This window comes from Rhincodon typus, chromosome 9 (genome assembly GCF_021869965.1).
Source record: "Rhincodon typus isolate 14 chromosome 9, sRhiTyp1.1, whole genome shotgun sequence".
In the NCBI taxonomy this organism is placed as follows: Eukaryota; Metazoa; Chordata; class Chondrichthyes; order Orectolobiformes; family Rhincodontidae; genus Rhincodon; species Rhincodon typus.
Window position 1 is genome coordinate 16,947,184 of NC_063340.1, and position 20,358 is coordinate 16,967,541.

The window sequence follows — 20,358 nt, forward strand, 5'->3', positions numbered from 1 at the left end:
TAGTATACTGTATTGTATCTTGAGTTTAATACTATTTTAATTGACTTCATTTTATCTGTTCATACTAAGGAGTGGAAACATACTCTCCCAATCTAGTCCAACCAGTTCACTCATGGTTTTTGAAATCTCTATAAAATCTCCTCTCAATCTATCACTTTCCAAGGAGAACAGTTCCAACTTCTTCAATCTATCCTCATACCCAAGTTTCTCGTTCCTGGAACTATGCTTGTAAATCTCCAACACATTCATATCTTTCCTGTAATGTGGGACCCACAACTGTATACAAAACTCCAGCTGAAGTCTAAAATAAAAACATAGCAGGAGAAGTAGTAGGCTATTTGGCTGTTCGAGCCTGCTGCACTATTTACAGTGATCATGGCTGATCATCCAACTCAATAGCCTGTTCCCACTTTTCCTCCAAATCCTTTGATCCCTTTAGCACTAGGTGCTTTATCTAACTCCTTCTTGAAATCACACAATGTTTTGGCCTCAATTGATTTCTGTGGTAGCAAATTGCACAGACTTAACACTCACTGCATAAAGAACATTCTCATCTCAGTCCTAAATGGTTTACCTCGTATCCTTAGACTGTGATCCCAGGTTCTAGATTCCCCCATCATTGGAAACATCCTTCCTGTGTCTACCCTGTCCTAGCCTGTTAGAATTTTGTACGTTTGAGATCACCCCTCATTTCTGTCTCCAAATTCCAGCAAATATAATCCTTACTGATCCAACCTCTCCTCCTACATCAGTCCTACCATCCCAGCAACGAGTCTGGTAAATCGTTCCTGCTCTTCCACTACAGCAAGAATATCCTTCCTCAGATGAGATCTAAACTGCACCCACTATTCCAGGTGTGATCTCCCCAAGGTCCAGTATAATTGTAGCAAGACATTTCTGCTCCTGTACTCAAATCCTCTTGCTATGAAGGCCAATATACCATTTGCCTTCTTGACCATCTGCTGTACCTGCACGCTTATCTTCAGTGACAGATGTACAAGGGCACCGAGGTCTCATTGAGCATTCCCTCCTCAATTTATAGTCAGATGATAATCCACATTCCTGGTTTTGCTCCGTAAGTGGATAACCTCATATTCATCCACAACATACTGCACCTGCCATTTACTTGCCCACTCCCATAGGTTGTCCAAGCCACGCTTAAGCAAATGTCTTATGCAGGTTCAACATCACCTCCTTTTCCATGTACTCTTTACCCTTATTAATAAAGCCGATGACAGTGTTTGCTTAATTAACTGCTCTTTGTTTGTCCCATCACCTTCAATGATCTGAGCAAATATACACTTAGGTCCCTCTTTTCTGCCTTCGTGCTTTTGAGGTGTATCACCTATCTTATTTCGTCTTTCAGTGTTCTTCCTACCCAGGTGCACCACGTCACACTTTTGTTTTGAAGCTCATCTGCCACCGGTCTACCTATTCCACCAACTTGTCCAATTTCCTTTTAAAGTTTCACACTGTCCTCCTCAGTTTACAATTCTTCCAAGTTTCATGTCATTTGCAAACTTTGAAATTATGCCTTGCACAACAATATCCAGATCATTAACATATCAGGAAAAGCAAGGGTCCCAATACTAACCCCAGCAAAACTCCACCAAAAACCTTCCTTAGCTTGGAAAACATCCAATGACTATTATTGTTTCCAATCACCCAGCCAATTTTGTATCCGTGTTACGACTACCTCTTTTATACCACGGATTTCCTCGTGTCTGTTTTGTGGCACAGTATCAAAAGCCTTCTAGAAACCCATGCATACCATATCAACAGCATTACTTCATCGGCTTTTTGTTACTTTTTCCAGAAACTCCAGTTAGTTAGTTAAGCGTGATTTTCCCTTCAGAAATCCATGCTGACTCTATCTATCAACTGACCATTTTCCATGCGACTATCAATTCAAAACAAATAATTGTTTCTGGAAGCTTCCCCACCAAAGTTAGACCGACTGGTCTGTAATTCTTGGGTTTATTCGTGCAACCTTTACAAGGCTGGAATGTTTACAATTCTCTAGTCTTCTGGGTCCTCCTGAGTCTCCAGGAGACAAAGATTATGGCCAATGTCGTCACTTCCTTCGAAGTTCTTGAATGCATCTCATCTGGACAGAGTTTCCTCCTTTGTCGCCATGGCCTAGGCAACATCCTCCTCTTTTATTAAGAGGGATGCAAAGTATTCATTTAGCACCTGTCATACCTCCTGCCTCCAATTATAAATTCCCTTTTAGTCTCTAATCAACCCTACGCCTCCTTTAATCACTCCCTTATTTACAAAGATGGCCTTGGGATTCCCATTTAGCCTTTTCTCATAACTCTATGCTTTTTCGACTCCCCTCCAAATAATCAGTATTCTTATTTGTTCTCAATTGTGTTTTCTGTCTAACACTTGTCATAAGCGTACTTTTTCTTTTAAAATAAATCATCATAAAGGAGTCTTTATTGGTTTATCCTATCTTTCCCATTTGAGGCAACATACCATGATCGCATCCAAATCATTGAAGGTAGCCCGTTATTCAGTTACTGTTTGTCCTGACAACCTTTTGTTCCAATTAATCCTGCCCAGCTCTGCTTTTGCCCTACTGAACTCAGCTTTCCGTTTAATTGATTTTTTTCACTCTGGATCGTCATTCTCCACCACCATTCTGAACCCTGTGAAACAATGATCATTGTTTCCTCAATCGTCTTCCACTGATACTTGATCCATTTGGCCCACGAGATTACCAAGGACTAGGTCCAGCAATGTATCATTTCATTATAAACCCACTGACTCCCACAGCTACCTGGACTACACATCCTCACACTCTGCCTCCTAAAAAGACTCCATGCCATTCTCTCAGTTCCTCCACCTCTGTCATATATGATCAGACGAGGCCAACTTTGACAAGGGACCGTCCGAAATGTCCGCCTTCTTCCTCAAATGAGGATTCCCCAGCCCCGTCGTTGACGGAACCCTCAACCGTGTCAGACCCTTTTCCTGCACTTCCAACCTCACCCCTTTCTCTTCCTTCCCGCAACAACGAAAGGGATCCCCTTACCTTTACCTACCATTCCACCAGCATCCACATCCAGAAGATCATCAGGTGCTATTTCCGCCACCTCAAGCGAGATTCCACCACCAGACATATACTCCCCTCCCCTCCCTTGTCCGCCTTCCACAGGGACCGTTCCCTCCAGGACACACTGGTCCACACTTCCTTCACCCCCAACACCTCCCCACAGCCCTACGGCACCTCCCCCTGTAACCAAAGGTGCAACACCTGCCCATTTACGTCCTCCCTCCCCAGTATCCAAGGGCCCAAACATACCTTCCAGGTAAAGCAACACTTCACCTGTACTTCCCAGAATATAGTCGACTGCATTCGCTGCTCACAATGTGGTCTCCCCTATGTTCGGGAACCGAAGCGTAGACTGGGTGACCGCTTCGCGGAACATCTACATTCTGCTCACAAAAAAGACCCTGAGCTACCTGTTGCCTGACACTAACACACCACCTTGTTACCTGGCCAACATCTCTCTCTGGCTTGCTGCAGTGTTCCAGCGAAGCTCAATGCAAGCTGGAAGAACAAAACCTCATTTTCTGCTTGGGGACCCTGCAGCCCTCCGGACTCAATATCGAGTTCAATAATTTTAGGGCCTAAACTCTCCCATGTCCCAGCCCCCTTGCCCACACACCAGGCCTTGTTATCACAGCCTGCCATCACACACCACCTATTGTTAGTCATTAATAAACCCCATTAACAACTATTCACCCTCCCAGCCTGGTCGTTATCAACTCCTTTGGCTGTCCAACTGTTCTTCTCTCTTTTTGGGCTCTATCCTATCATGTACTTCCTACCCCAACCCCCTTCCTATTTTCTACATATAAAGTGACGTTTTCCTAACTACTGTCAGTTCTGAGGAAGGGTCACCAGACCCGAAACGTTAACTGATTTTTTTCTTCTCAGATGCTGCAAGACCTACTGAGCTTTTCCAGCAACTCATTTTTGTTCGTGTATCATTTCTAGTTGGATTGGACACATGGACATGGACATGCAGACTCTCCAACATGTTCTAGGAATATCTGCTCCCCTCTGCCCTTTACCAACATCCCAGTTTATATTTCATAGAATCTCTAGTGTGGAAAGAGGCCATTCGACCATTTGAGTCCGCACTGATCCTCTTAAGAGTATCCCACTCAGACAGCTCCCCACTCTATCCCTGTAACCCCACATTTACCATGGCTAATCCACCTAACCTACACATCCTAGGACACTATGGACAATCTTGCATGGACAATCCACTTAAACCTGCATATCTTCGGATGTGGGAGGAAACTGCAGCACCCGGGAGGAAACCCACACGGACAGTGGGAGAACATGCAAAATCCACACAGACAGACAGTCACCCAAGGGTGGAATTGAAACCAGTGGTCTCTGCTGCTGGTAGGCAGCAGTGCTAACCACTGAGCCACTTTGCTGCATTTCGGTATATTTGGGTTACTGAAGTCCCCCATTTTGACTACTTTATGTTGGCATTCCTCTAATTTCTCCTGCAGATTTGCTCTGCTACATCCTTTTCACTAGTTGGCCTGTAGACCACATCAAGCAATGTAATTGTATGCTGTTTATTCTTTAGCTGTAGCCAAATTGACTCTGTCCTTAAACCCTCAAACATCATCTTTCTCCAGCAGTAGCCTCCTGAAGTATTCTTTCCAGCAATATTATCACACATTTCCACATGGTAATTTATTGTAACTCCCCAGTCTTATTTACCATGCTCCCTGCAATGACATACACGCACATGAACTCTGTTTTGGACTTGAATTTCTTGCTTAATTACACTGACTTCACCAATTACTTACACAAAATAAGGAATTGATTCTTGTAAATGCTTGCATCATTTCCAACTAACACTATTTTTTTTTAAATTGAGGTACAAAGCAGTCCATGTACTGAACTCTGTCTGAATTTCAATGTGAGGGCCATGCCAGACCTCAGTGCAACTAGGGGCAGCCCATTTTCAATTAAATGTCAGAAAATTGAGCTGGTGAGGCAGATCTCTGTTCAAGGAGCAATTGGATGCAGTATAGTGGAGATCACAAGCAGTTTCTGGATCATCTTCACTAAAATGTCACGACCCAAAAGGCAGCCCTGTTCAGAATACAGGAAAAGAAATGCATGTTCATCCAGAAGGTAGATGGAAACAATATTCAAGGGTACTGTCAGTTATCTGTGCACAAAGTCCCAATTATTTTTTGCTTTTAAATTGAATTCATTTTTTTTTTTTTTTTTAAAAAAAGCCTGATAGCTATTTCTCAACATGGGTACCAATGGTCAAAAAAATGTTTTCTGCCATTTTCAGAAACTGTCAGCTTCTTCGCATCTGGGGAATTACATCAGAAATGCATCACACTCCAGTGGCTACAACCCATGGCGAAAGGCACTCTCTATAGAAACAGCTGGGAACATACTGTTTGCAAATATACGTACAGACATTAGCTGCCCATAACAATTTTCACGGTTGTAATTCTACCCATTTAAGGGCAAGAATTGCAGAATTAGCAACCACATCAACTTAGACCAGAACACGCTGCTTGCATTGTTTCATTGGATGATAGTTCCACTTATAGCATTGTCATTAGTGCTACTGTGCGTGGTTTATGGAATTTGTTTCTCTCCTTTGCTTCAAAACTAATCACAACGAATAAATTGCAATGAAACTAGAAAATCACCTGAAGAGAATGGTTTGTTGCAATAAATAATCTCAGATAGAGTTTCATGTTTTTTTTAATATAAGGAAGTCAGCTGTGGCTCAGTGGTAGGGCAGCTACTTTTGAGTCAGAGGCCACGGGTGTCTGACCTATTCCAGAGACTTCAACATATAATCTACTGTAGATTGCGGTGTACTAGTCAGCTCACCATTTAACAGAATCCTAAAATAATCATGCTTTAACACATATTCAAAGTAAACACTTCCCTCTACGTCACCTTTTCAGCCACAGTATGCTCTACACATCATCTTCAACCACTTAGCCCACAAATTCAAGTTTTATTTACCAGCACCTTTTACTTGGATGCAAGGGAGGAAACAGTTTGTGCTGCAATGATGCAAAGAAGTTTGAGACATATCCAGACACAACAGACTATGTGTGGCAGACACCCAAATTGGGAGCTAATTTTTACACTTGGGGTACAAGACATCCCTGTCAGCAAGGAAATTTTTGAGGCTTCAACAACCAATTTACATGGTAAGATCTATGGCAGATTGGCACCCAGTGCATTATTGAGGGAGTGCTGCTTGACAGAGGTGTGATCTTTCTATTGGGGTGTTAAACCAAAGTCCACATGCTTCCTCAACTGAACGTGAAAGATCCAAATGACATGGCTGAAGAATACAGGAGTTCTTTGGTACCATCAATATTTACCCCTCAATCAAGATTACTAAAATGAGATTAGCAGTTCATTGATCTCATTCCTGTCAAGGTACTGGTGTGTAGTGACTCCTGAATTCCCTACACTGCCACAGTGGTAACACATCTAAACTATGTATTGGTTGTGCAGTACTTTGGAACATCCTCAGGCCACGAAGCACATTATGAACCAAAGTCCTTTGCTTTTCTATGAGAGTACTTTGTCTTTCGAATGTGCCACAAATTCAGATTCAGTTGCAACAGGTTAGTAATGCCCATTAAAAACCAAGTACAAATATGATTTTTTATTTCAGTTGTGGGAAGAGAACCAGAATGCAAAGTTGCTACAATGATACAAACAAGTTAACTACATAAGCCTACCGCTAGGATATGGCGTTTCACACAGGGTGAGAAAATCGACAATTGGGTAGTCCATCTCAAGTACTGCAGTGGTCTTCCCATGCATCACAGTCAAGCACGGTCTTCTGCCTACAGTATCATAGGACAGACCTCCTGAGAAAATGATGAAAGGATCTCTGGATGCAGAAAAAAAGTCAGGAAAAAAAAAGCACACGATTAAGAATTGATTTTACTTACTGAAATGATAAGAAACCATGAAACACAAACTAATACTTCAGTGCTAGTAGCTTATGGCTACTGGGAATGTCCATCTTTCATAACAAACATTGGGCAAAGTCATAGAATAAACCTTGATGCAATCTCACAAAGAGCAAAAATGCCCAAGTATTTTTTGTAGTAATTAACTTATCAATTTCCTCACAAACTTAAATGAAAACTCCTTCTACAAAAATCATTGAGTTCATAAAATTTGACCCATGTTATGTAAATGCCTTTAAGTGGTCGTGCAACATTTAAAAAAAGTCGATTTTGGAACATTATTAAATGTATAGTTAGATCTCTGTAGACAAGTTAAAAACACACCAGATACCAGTTCTAAGGAAGGGTCACTGGACCCAAAACATTAACTGATTTCTCTCCACAAATGCTTCCAGATCTTGAGCTTTTCCAGCAATTTCGGTTTTTGTTTTCTCTAGTTACTGGTATCTGTTTTCTCATTAATTTTATTCCAACTGTTATTGGTCAGTGCAGAGACAGAGACAATCTGCAGGGAATATTTAAGGTGGAATTTACAGCAGGTCGAACAGGATATTTTCCTGCTATCTTGTACATTCTGTGCAGTTATTTAGAGTCATAAAACAGGAACAGCAGCAATGTGCATTTATACAGCAGGTTTCATGCTGGAAGCCTTCTCAAGATGCCTCACAGGTCTGTAATCAAACAAAAACTAACAGCAAATCAAAGGAGGAGATACTTCAGCACCAATAACAAATGGCTTTGTAAGAGGTAGGTTTTAAGGACCAACTATAGGAGAAGTGGAAACATGGTGAGATTTTGAGAACCTTTCCACTTTTCCCACTATACTTCATTGCACCCTTTCAATATTCTTCATCCTTCCGTTATTTTTTTCTCCTTCATGTACTCACCCTGTTTGCCATTACACCTTCTACATCCATGCTTTGTCTCGACTACTCTTACATAGTTGCAAGGTGAACATCCTAACTATGCTCTGTGCAAAGGAATGTTTCTAAATTCCTTATTAGTGACCATTATAATTATGGACCATAGTATGTCTCCTTCAATAGTATATCCACTATTTCTCACAAACATTGCTAACCTTCCTAAGCTTAATTTCTCATTTCCCCCAATTATAAATTACACCCTTGTTGTCATTGCCTATAAATGGGATTTTACAACCACTTGTATGTTAAGGATACCAAGCATCATCTCTAGCACTTCCGCTGGGACTTGTGGTGTGCCAGATGATTTACAAAGTTGTGGATGACTGAATTACTCAGACTAGCATACAAGGCCACGTTCTTTTTTTTAAAAAAAAAAGCACTCACCCAGAAGTATCCTAACTGCATTTCATTTGATATGACTACTTCAGTTCAAGCCAATAGTGCATAAACTGAGTTTACTACTTAGACCCATGAACTGAACCAAACTCACCGTTGCCTGTCTTTGCTACCAAAATATCATTCATCACTGTCCTGAACTTAGCCTCTCCTTCTCCTTCACTGAAATTTATCATGTTTGTTACTTCTCGACACGACTTGTCCAACATACTGGCCTCCCAACTCCACCTTACTACCTCCAACTCATTCCAAAATTTTCAACCACTACGAATTACAGTACACATCATTCTGGACATTTTCCATTACCCACCAGGGGAGTAGCAGTGGAGGCCCCATCTACTGTATGATTTTCCTTTACACAAGAACACAAAGAACTAGGTGCAGGAGTAAGCAATTCAGCTCCTCAAACCTGCTCCACCACTAAATAGGATCAAGGATGATTTCATCCTCCGAGCAGCACAATGGTTCAGTGGCTAGTGCTGCTGCCTCAGTGCCAAGGACCTGGGTTCGATTCCAGCCTTGGGCAACTGCGCGCAGTTTGCACATTCTCCTTGTTTGCGTGCATTTCCTCCGGTTTCCTCCCACAGTTCAAAGGTGTGCAGGTTAAGTGGATTGGCCATGCTAAATTGCCGAAAACGTTCAAGGATGTACAGGCTAGGTGATTAGCCATGGAAAATGCAGGGTTCCAGTGACAGAGTAGTGGGTTGGGTCCGAGTGGGGTGTGCTTTGGAGGGTTGGTGTAGTCTCGATGGGCCAATTGGCCTGCTTCCACACTGTAGAGATTCTATGCTCTCAACCCCAACTCAATATTTATATGGCTGCTCCAATTAAACTTTTGCTCAATGGTAACCCCCAGAATGTGAACGTTGTACTCCAACATAGTGAATAGCGCTCACCCTATTTAGAGTTGTAGGATAAATTAAAAATCTGAATTTCTTCTCCATGTGATTGGCTTTACACAAGGACACACACTGTGCTCTACATCTTTTAAAGAGATGGCAAGGAGAAACAAGAGACAAAAAATTATTTAATGTTTATTGACTTAAAAGTATGTGTCAAATATTTAATTCTTAACTTTAGATTTTCCCACAAAGTCAATGTGGATTTTGACAAATTCCCAAGGATCTAAAGGTGCTGCACCAATGAATTTTTGCCACTTTGGAGGTTCCAATGGCATTCAATATTTGTAAGGAGATAAAATGGAAAACTCCTACCTTTCTCCAGCATCAACATTTCAAAGAACAGAACACAAATATTTTGAGAGAAAGGACTCAACACATACCCAGATTTACAGGTTCTATATTCCACTTTGAGGATAGGTTTGCAAGGCTCTGCTTTCTTCCCATCTTTTGGCAGCTTCCCTGAAAGCAAGTATTTGATTAAGCGTAGAGCTTATTAGTTCAGCCTGCTCTCCGAATTCAATGTGCACATGAAAATACTATGCTCTTGGGCAAAAATATGCAGAGCTCATGCTACTGTGAAGTATTTGGTCATTCTTCCTTGCTAAGGAGGATTTAACTCCACCGGGGAAGCTGTTCATTTTGTTTAGGCTCAAGACTTCAAAGAACTATTAAACAGAGTTTAACAAATCAGGAATTGAAATGAACTTCTTTGTCTGACTTCCCAGCTGGGTCGAACCCATTGAGGGAAGTTTTAGTTCATTCCATTTATCCAGTATCTGGCCAATGCATTTGGGAGGTAGCTCCTTTTGGAGATAATCTGTAAAAAGTGATAAGCATGCTTTCATCAAGCATCGTTTCCTGGATTTGACAACACAAGATAACTTGCTGTAGGCAAGGAATTGCTGTTTTCTATCAAGTCATGCCCAAAGTTTGCTCTGCATCATCAGCTAAATTAGGCTTTGGAAGAACAGGAAGACATTCTAGGCTAGATTATAGTCCACACAAGCAGAAATACATATGCAGTTCAAAAACAGAAACACAACAAGCTGTAAACTACAAGAACATTTACTAAACATTCTCACTGTTACAAAAACAAACCAACAGGTGTAGAGAGGCAATAAACACATTCAATCTCAGATTACGGTTTATGGTTTAAATTGAGGCTTTCAGCAACAGTTCTTTAAATGAGTTGGAGGTTTTATAACAGAGCAAGGCATACAAGAGATCAAAAATAAAATTGAGCATTGAGGCAGAAAACATTGGATGAAGAATGGCAGTCATTGAATAATGTGTACCTGTCTTCACAAAAGAGGGGGAAAACAGAGATATTGTGGTTAGGGAGAAGTGAGAAATATTGATGACCTACACATCATGAAGGGGGAAATATTAAAGGGTACTTGGTTTCTTTGAGTACAGAAGTAGTCACGCTTGGATCAAATGTAACCTCTGCTGTCAAAAGCATTAAAAGGAGGAAACAGTGGGCACTATGACCACCGTTTCTCAATCTAATTTGGTTAGAAGTATGAAGATAGAGGACTGTTGACATTATACCTTTCTTTAAAGCAGTAAGGGATAGACTGAACAGTCTAAGCGCAGCACAGTGGCTCAGTGGTTAGTACGGCTGCCTCACAGTAGCAGCAGGGACTAGAGTTTGATTCCACCCCCAGGCAACTGTGTGGAATTTACACATTCTCCGTGTGTCTGTGTGGGTTTCCTCCCACAGTCCACAGTTGTGCAGGGTAAGTGGATCGGCCATGCTGAATTGCCCAATGTCTAGGGAATTGCAGGCTAGATGGATTAGCCATGGAAAATGCTGGGTTACAAGAATAGGGTTGGGGTGGGGATCTGGTTGGGATGCTCTTCAGCACTGTGGACTTGATGGGCTGAGTGGCCTGCTTCCCCACTGTAGGGATTCTATGACAATATGAACAATTACAAGCCAGGTGTTTGCGACTGGAATGCTGATTTGATTTCTGTGGTATGCACCGATGACTTACTCTTAAACACAGAGTATAATTAAAAAGTTTGAAAATACAAAAATCTGATCAGCTGGTTGATATTACAGAAGAAAGCTGTAGTTTGCTGCAAGATATCAATAGTCTACACAGGTGGGCAGGAAAGGGCAAATGAAATTCAATTCAAAAAAAGAAAATGATGATGCATTTCAGAAGGACAAACACCACAAGGGAATACAGGATCTTGGATTTTATAATTTGAGGAACAGAGTTTCAGAACAACAAAGTTATGGTGGATCTTCTTGATAAACACTACTTCAGCCTCAAATGGAGTATCATTCAATTCTGGGCACCAGACTTTGAGGCTAGGATGGCAAGGAGAGGGTACAGAAAAGGTTATGACAGAAAAGGGGATGACACACTTCAGTTATGCAGATAGCTGGAGAAGTTGAATTGTTTCTCCTTCAAAGCTTGATGGGTAATTTGATTGAGACATTCAAAACCATGAGGTGCTCAGATGGAAAAGACAAAAAGCGTAACCACTCCCATTGGTGGAAGGGTAAAGAACAGGAAAATGTCAGTTTAAAATGATCTGCAAAAAGAACAAAAGATATGAAGATGAAGAAATAATTATTATGCAGGGAGTGGTCTGAAACTGGAATGCACTGCACAATTGTGAAGGAAGCAGCTTCAGGCATGGCTTTCAACATGAAATTTGATAAGTGATGAGAAAAAAAATTGTAAGGTTAGAGGAAATAAGCAGGCAAGAAAGACTGGATGAGTTATTTTCACAGAGCTGGTAAAGATACGAGAGGCTGTTCACTCTCCTTAATTGTAACAATTCAATAATTAGTCAGTAGTAGTTCAGATTTTAAGTACAGCTGGAAAAGCGTTGGTGAGCTGAGTTGGCTGGATGGCTAGTTTGCCATGATGCAGAATGATGCCAATTCTCATACTTGCTTAGGTTACCATAAAAGGCCTTCTTAACACTCACCACCACCATTCATCTCTCTTGAATGACCCAATGGTCTGACAGAATTATGGTGACCTTAACCTGATGGACTGAAGGCACTTTTCTGTACTGCAACATTTATGATTGTTGTCTTGCACTCATCTAGACAATTCGCAAGAAATACCAAAGAAAGGGAGAATAACATTTATAGCATGTCAGACGAGAGCGCTGATTAGTTGGCAAGTGGGCTCTGATTTTGAGGGGATTGCACACGTTAATGATGGCTCACTAACCGTCAGGTGGTGTTTTCATGTTAAACCAGGCAGGTTGATCGATTGGTCAAGGCAGTACCCTCCCCTTAAACGGTATAAATATTGTCTTCCCCTTAACTTTGGTACTTCTTGCAAATTGACACAATAAGCGCAAGACGAGAAGCTTTGACAAAGTTGTGTCATATCCAACAATACTTGAATTCCATAATTCTTTACTACACATTTTTTTTTAAAAATAGATTCACTCATGGGATATGGGCATCACTGGCTGGCCAGCATTTATTGCACATCCCTAGTTGCCCTGACGAAGGTGGTGGCAAGCTGCCTTCTTGAAGTGCTGCAGTCCATCTGCTGTATGCAGACCCACAATGTCCTTAGGGAGGGAATTCCACGATTTTGACCCAGTAACAGTGAAGGAACAGCGATATATTTCCAATTTAGGATCGTGAGTGTCTTGGACAGGAACTTGCAAGCGGTGGTGTTCCCATGTATCTGTTGCCCTTATCCTTCTAAACGGAAGTGATCATGTGTTTGGAAGTTGCTATCTAAGGATCTTTGATGAATTTCTGCAGCACATCTTGTAGATAGTACACACTGCTGCTACCAGAGTGTTGGAAGACGTTGGAACGGATGCTTGCGGATGTGCGGCTATTTCACCAGGCAGCTTTGTCCTGAACAGTGATCAAGCTTCTTGAGTGTTGTTGGAGCTGCAGGGTCCAGGCAAGTAGGGAGTATTCCATCACAGTTTTGATTTATGCCTTGTAGATTCTACACAGGCTCTGGACAGTCAGGTGGTGAGTTACTTGATGCAGTAGTCCGAACATCTGACCTGCTCTTGCAGCCACACTGACCAGAAACTCAATTGGATTCACCATGTAAACAATGGCAACCCCCCGGATGTTGATAACTAGGTACTCAGTGATGGTAACACCATCAAATGTCATGGTACAGTATGATTAGATTGTGTCTTATTGGACATGGTCATTGCTTGGCATTTGTATGGCTTGAATGTTGCTATTTGTCAGCCCAAGCCTGCATATTATCCAAACCTTGCTGCATTTGAACATGGACTGTGTCAGTATCCGAGGAGTCGCAAATAGTGCTGAATATTGTGCAATCAACAGCAAACATCTCTACTTCTGATTTTATGATGGAGGGAATTATGGAGGTTATTGATGAAACAGCTGAAGATGGCTGGGCCTGGGCCTCAAGGAACTTCTGCAGAGATATCCTGGAGCTCAGATGACTGACCTCCAACTACCACAGCCATATTCCTATGTCCCAAGTACAACTCCAATCAGAAGAGTTTGCTCCCGTTATCCACTGATTCCAGTTTTGCTAAGGCTCCTTAATGCCACATGCAGTCGAATGCAGTCTTCGTGTCAAGGGCTCACTCTCACCTCTTAATTCAAACAATATTAGATGTTGAGGAACAGAGGGACCTTTGATTGTGCCCATAGGAGTTTAAAGGTAGCAGGACAGATGTATAAGGTGGTTAAGAATATAAACAAGGTACTAATCTTTTAGTACTATAAAGGTATAAAATAATAAGAACATGACGGTCGTAGGAGGTGGTGATGAGAAAAACCTTGTGGGGAGGTGACAGTCTAGTGGTATTATCACCAGACTGTTAATTTGGGAACCCACGTACAAAGACTGCCACAGCAGATCATGGAATTTGAATTCAATTTAAAAAAACAATCTGAATTAAGAGTCGAGTGATGACAATAAATCCATTGTCAATTGTTAGAAAAACCCGTTTGGTTCACTAACATCCTTTAGGGAAGGATTCTGCCATACGTACCAGGTGTGGCCTACATGTGGCTCCAGATCTACAGCAATGTCTTAACTGATGGGCAATTAGAATGGTCAATAAATATTGGCCTGACTAGTGATGCCCTCATCCCATGAATGAATTAAAAAAAAAACTATATAAAATACTATTTAAGTCACAGGTAGAGAATCGTGTAGGTTTCTGAGCACCAAATTACAAGGAGAGTGCGATCACAAGAAAAGATACAAGGGTCTTGTCAGATGTGTAGAACCTTAGCTATGAGGAAAGACTGCATTGGCCGAGGTTCTGCTCTTTGGAACAAGGCGAAGGGGAGATTTAGACTTAGAATCCCCAGTGTGAAAACAGGCCCTTCAGCCCAACAAGTCCACACGGACTATCAGAACACCCCACCCAGACCAATCCCCCTATAACCCACCTAATCTATACATCCCTGAACACCATGGGCAATTTAGCATGGCCAGTCCACCTAGCCTGCACATCTTTGGACTGTGGAAGGAAACCGGAATACTTGGTGGAAACCTATGCAGACACGCGGAGAACGTGCAAACTCCACACAGACAGTCGCCCGAGAGTGGAATCAAACCTGGGCCCAGGTGCTGTGAGGCAGCAGTGCTAACCAGAGGCACGGTGCCGCCCCTAATAGAACTTGTATTCCCTGACTGGGAATCGAATCAGAAGGTGCGTAAAATTATGAGGTGCCTACATAGAGTGGATGGGAAGAACTGTACGAGTATCTGCTTGGGTAGAGCTGAGACAGACCAAGGGGTAGAAAACATTAGTGGGGGTTGTGTATAAACTCCCAGGCTGTAGGGATAATGTTGGGAAAAGGCATTAAACAGGAAGTTAGACAGGTTTGCAATAAAGGAACATTTGCAATTATGGGTGACTTTAAATCTGCGTCTAGAGATTGAGTAAATCAAATTAGGAGGAAGAATTCCTGGAGAATATACAAGATGGTTTTCAGCACCAATATGCTGAGGAACTAACTGCAGAACAGGCCATTCATTCTGGACTGATTATTGTGTAATGAGAAAGGAGTAATTGGCAATCTAGATGTGCAAGGTTTCTTTCAGATGAATGACCATAATATGATAGAATTCTTCATCAAGATAAAACAGTGACATAGCTGATTCAGAGACTAGGATCCTGAATCTAAATAAAGGAAACTACAACATTATAAGGTGTGCACTAGCTATGATGGATTGCAGAATGTTACTTAAATGGATGAGTGGATAGGCAACTGCCAATGTTCAGAGAGTGTGTCGGTAAACTGCAACAATTGCTCATTCCTATCTGCGCAAAAGAAAAAATAGCCAAACAACAGTTTACAAGGGAAATTAGAGTTATTATTATATCCAAGCAGAGGCATACAAATTGACAAGAAAGAAACAACAGATCTGAGCAATAGGATTAGTTTAGAATTCAGCAAAGGAGCACCAAGGCATTGATTAAGAAAGGGAAAATAGAGTAAGCAAGCTTGTGGGGAATATCAGAAATGACTGTCTACAGATGTGTGAAGAGAAAAAAAAAAGATTATCGAAGACAAATGTGGGTTCCTTACAGTCAGAAACAGGGGAATTCATAATGGGGAACAAAGAAATGGCTAACCAATCAAATATATACTTTGATTATGTCCACAAAGGAGGACACAAATAACATATCAGAAATGTTGGGCAACACAGCGTTCAGTGAAAGAAATCGGTATTGGTAGGGAAACAGCATTGGGGAAAATCGATGAGATTGAAGGCGGATAAATCTCCAGGCCCTGATAACCCACACCCCAGAGTACTTAAGGAAGAGATAGTGCATACATTGATGGTTATCTTTCAAGACTCATAGGCCCTGGGACAGTTCCTTCAGATTGGAGGGTAGCTAATGTAACCCCTCTACTTAAGAAGAGAGGTAGAGAGAGAAAACTGGGAATTATAGACCAATCATGTCAGGAGTGGTAAAAATGCTCAAGTCCATTATAAAAGATTTCACTGCTAAGCATTTGACAAAGGGAAATCATGCTTGACAAATCTACTGAAATTCTTTGAGGATGTAACTAGTTAGAGTTGATGAGGGAGAGCCAGTGGATGTGGTCTATTTGGACTTTCAGAAGGCATTTGACAAAATCCCAGATCAGAGATTAACGTGTAAAATTAAAGGACAAGGGACTGGGGTACTGTATAGTGATGGGTAGAAAACTGGATGGTAGACAGGAAACAATGTGTAGGAATAAATGGATCTTCTTCCAAACAGCAGGCAGTGGCCAGTGGAGTACAGCAGGGATCAGCACAAGGAGCCCAGCTTTTCACAATATATGTTAATACATTTAGTTCCATGAAGTAAATCATTATCTCCAAGCTCACAAATGATTCAAAGCTGGGTGGGAGCAAGAGCAGGTTGCAGAGATGATTCAATATGGTTTGGACCAGCTGTGGAGAGCAAGCAAACACATAGCAGATGCAGTATTATATGGATAAATGACAAAATTTGATAGCAAAAGCAGAAAGGCAAATTACTAGCCGAATAGCTACAAATTGAGAGAAGGGAACGTGCAATGAGGCCTGTATGTCCCAGTACGCCTGTCGCTGAAGGCATGGATGGAGGTACAGCAGATGGTCAAGGCACAAAATAGTATGGTGACCTGCATAGTGAGAGATCAAGAACAGGAACAGTGATGTCTTACTGCCATTTTACAGGGTGGTGTGGCATGAAAACACCTGGGGCGCTGTGTGCAGCTTTGGTCCCCTTATCGGAGGAAGGATGTCCTTGCTAAAGAAGGAATGCAGCAAAGGTTTACCAAATTGAGATAGCAGGATGGACATGTGTGAAGAGGTTGAATTGGCTATTATATTCACAAGAGCTCAGAAGAATGGGGCAGTGGTGGGGAATTTCATAGAAACCTACAAAATTCTAAAAAGGACAATACAGGGTAGCTGCAGGAAGGATGTTCCTGATGACAGAGGAGTCCAGAACAAGGATCACAGAGAATTACAAGGATGCAGAGAAAACCATTTAGGACTGAGATGAGGAGAAATTTCTTCGCCGAGAGAGTAGTGAGCAAAAGCAATCAAGGCCAAACCATATAATTTCGAGGAGGAGTTGAATACAGGACTTGGGACTAAAGGAATTAAAGGATATGGGGAAAAGCAGGAACAGGTTACTGAGTTGAATGATCAGTCATGATCATATGGAATAGTGGCACAGTGTCGAATGGCTGAATGGCCTATTCCTGCTCCTATTCTTTACATCCCTATGTAACTATCACCGACAGCACAAAAGGTCAATAACAAGGGAGTATATGGATTAGAGGTACAGGAAAATTCCTTTAACTAGAGTGTGTTGTGAGCCTCGAACTCAGCATCAGAAAGGGTTATAGACAAAGACATCCTTGCTAGATTCAAAGTCACTTGCCTCAACCTAGAGGGCTATGGACCTGAACTGCAAAATGGGATTAGGCCAAATGGATTTTCCTTAGCTGGTACAGATGCACTGGACCAAATGCCTACCTTGTGTTCCACGTTTTATGTCATAGACTTTAAGACCATACAAACAAGTTCATACCTACCATGTGGTGTAATAATTTGTGCGGGTCTAATGGGAGATTTTACATTCCAGGTAGTAAGGCTACCATCTGAATGGCTGCAAACAAACTGTTTTCCTTCATGATGCCAAGCCACGGAATGAATAGCCTGCAAAATAGAAAGTTTGTATGACAAGTGCTGCAATAATGTTACTAAGAAAGGACGCTGATAATGACCATAATTATCAGCATCAATTTAACATTAGCTTAGCTCAAAATGGAATAGTGAAAAACAATTAAGTGCTAACAATATAAAAGGTTAGAGCCTTGAATGCCGAAGGCTGACAGATCAACAGATAAGTGGCCAGAAAGAGAGAAACTACCCTCCTTAGTAGGTGTCCTTGTTCCATCACATCTTCATAACTCCATCCTGTCAGATGACCTAATAATTCTAACACCTTAAGCAACTTCACATTGCTGATGGCACATCTGCCAATTGCAAGGCTAAGGCAATGGCAATCTAAACCGGTTGTCCCTCTTCTCCTTACACCTTGTGAAATGCCTACATCATCAAATTTGATCGCCGAGGGCTCACCCCCAAATCTGTGTTAAGCAGAGTGCTGAGACAGCCCCTACATAACTATTTGTTTAGAAATGTACATGAAGAGCAATGAAAACAGTGACACGGTAAAAAAACAACAATTTGTTCACACATCACAAAGGCCGGTCCTTGTACAATAAAAGGTATTGAAAAACATGAGGAGATAGCTCTGGGAAAGCTCAGTAATGTTTTTGTTTAGTGTGCTGCTTTCAGAATAGAACAAAACAGCCTGCCATTTTATTAAGGCAGTCAAATGTGTTTTATGCTTCAATGGGAAACGAGGGAGCATCTTTTCCCCATTTGCAGCTTCAGCCAGGGAAACAGGCAAGTGAGCAGGAGGGCATTCAAACACTTCAGGCTCACTAGGCCGAAGGTCTACCTTTTATTCTGTTGATACTAATTTGTCCACTTGCTTGACCCACGTCTCAAAAAAATGTGGAGGCTTGCCAAGTAGTTTGGTTTGCCTTATGTCACGCGAGTAGTGCCTTAACTTTCACAAAGCAACTTAGCTTCGTGGACTTTCCGAACAAATGAAACAGCAGCTTTTTGCTTGTCATTCATGTTGGCACAGACCAAAGCATGTCACATTTCATCTTGATATATTGAAGAAAGATTTAGTAAAAAATAGTAAGACAGTCAATTTTATCCATGTTAAAAATGTCTATTGGTGCATAATCATTCAGGATATGGGCGAGGCTATTTTTGCAGGCACTGCTGCAGGCTTGCCCTGTAATTTCTCACACTAGTGTGGACTAATTCTGCTCCAACTGGTTGGCATGCTCATATGACATGTACGTACAAGTTTGGCTAACCTAGAGAGTTACCAATCCGAAACTTCAGTTTAGCGTTGGTATCCATCTATTGGATTTCTTAATTTGCAAGCAGGAAAGGCCAGCGGCTTTGCCAACACTGGAGTTTCGAACTATCTGAATTTGGTGTTTCACAATTGTAGTGTGTCAATAAGGCTATATAATGGCAAGTTATTGTGTAGAAGTATGTATGAACTAGGTACAACAATAGGCCATTTAGCCCTTTCAGCCTGCGCCGCCACTCAATAAGACAATGGCTGATTTGATTTTAACCTCATTTCTACATTCCTGCAAACCCCAATAATCTTTCAGCCCCTTGATAATGAAGAATTTATCCACCTCTGCATTAAAAATATTTAAAGACCTCACAACTACAGCCTTTTGGAGGAAGGGAATTCCATTGTCTCTCAACCCTAAGGAAAAATGCTTCCTCATCTACATCTTAAATGGCTGACCTCTTATTTTTAAACTATGACCCCTATTTCTAGATTCTCCCAAAGGAGGGTACATCCTTTCGACATCCACCTAATCAAGTCAACACAGGATCTTACATCTTTCAATTATGTCAGCTCTGGCTCTTCTGAACTCCAGGGATACAGGCTAAGTCTGTCTAGCTTTTCCTAAGGCAATCTGCTCATTGCAGGTTATTTGTCTAGTAAACCTTCTGAACTGCTTCCAGTGCATCAACATTTTTCTATGACCAGTACTGTATAATGACCAGTACGGTATACAGTACTCCAAATGCAGTCTCACCAATGCATGTATAACTAAAACATAACCTCCTACACCTGCATTCAATTCCCCTCACTATAAACGTTAACGTTCAATTACCTTGTCTGATTGCTTGCTGTACCTGTATACTAGCCAGCTGCGATTCATGCATTCTGACATTCAGATCCTCTCACTGTTATTTCACACTTTCCCACATTGTACTTCCTTTGTACATCATTTGCTAGTAGGTTTGTAGACTCATGACCTCTTCACAAATCACTTCCCTACCTATTTTGGCATCATCAGCAAATTCCTTCAGTCCCTCCATCCAAATCATTTATATGAATTGTAAAAAGTTGAAGTCTCAGCACCAACCTTTTTGGCACATCACTTATGATATCCAGCTAGACTGAAAGACTCATTTATTCCTACTCTCTATTCCCTGTTACCCAGCCAATCTTCAATCTCTGCAAATATATTACTCCCTACACTATGAGCTTTTTTTTCCAAAATACCTTTT

At 41.5% G+C, this 20,358-nt stretch overlaps 1 protein-coding gene across 4 annotated transcripts in view; it reads right to left on the reverse strand.

Annotated features, from left to right (window-relative positions):
- stxbp5a (syntaxin binding protein 5a (tomosyn)) overlaps positions 1-20,358 on the reverse strand; it is a 174,938-nt gene that overhangs the window by 90,741 nt on the left and 63,839 nt on the right. For all 4 annotated transcript variants that reach the window (XM_048600658.1, XM_048600656.1, XM_048600654.1 and 1 more), the window contains exons 6-8: positions 17,763-17,886; positions 9,613-9,691; positions 6,775-6,929 (exon numbers count right to left, since the gene is read on the reverse strand). In XM_048600658.1, the coding sequence (XP_048456615.1) occupies positions 6,775-6,929; positions 9,613-9,691; positions 17,763-17,886 (358 nt within the window). The remainder of the gene's footprint in view (positions 1-6,774; positions 6,930-9,612; positions 9,692-17,762; positions 17,887-20,358) is intronic.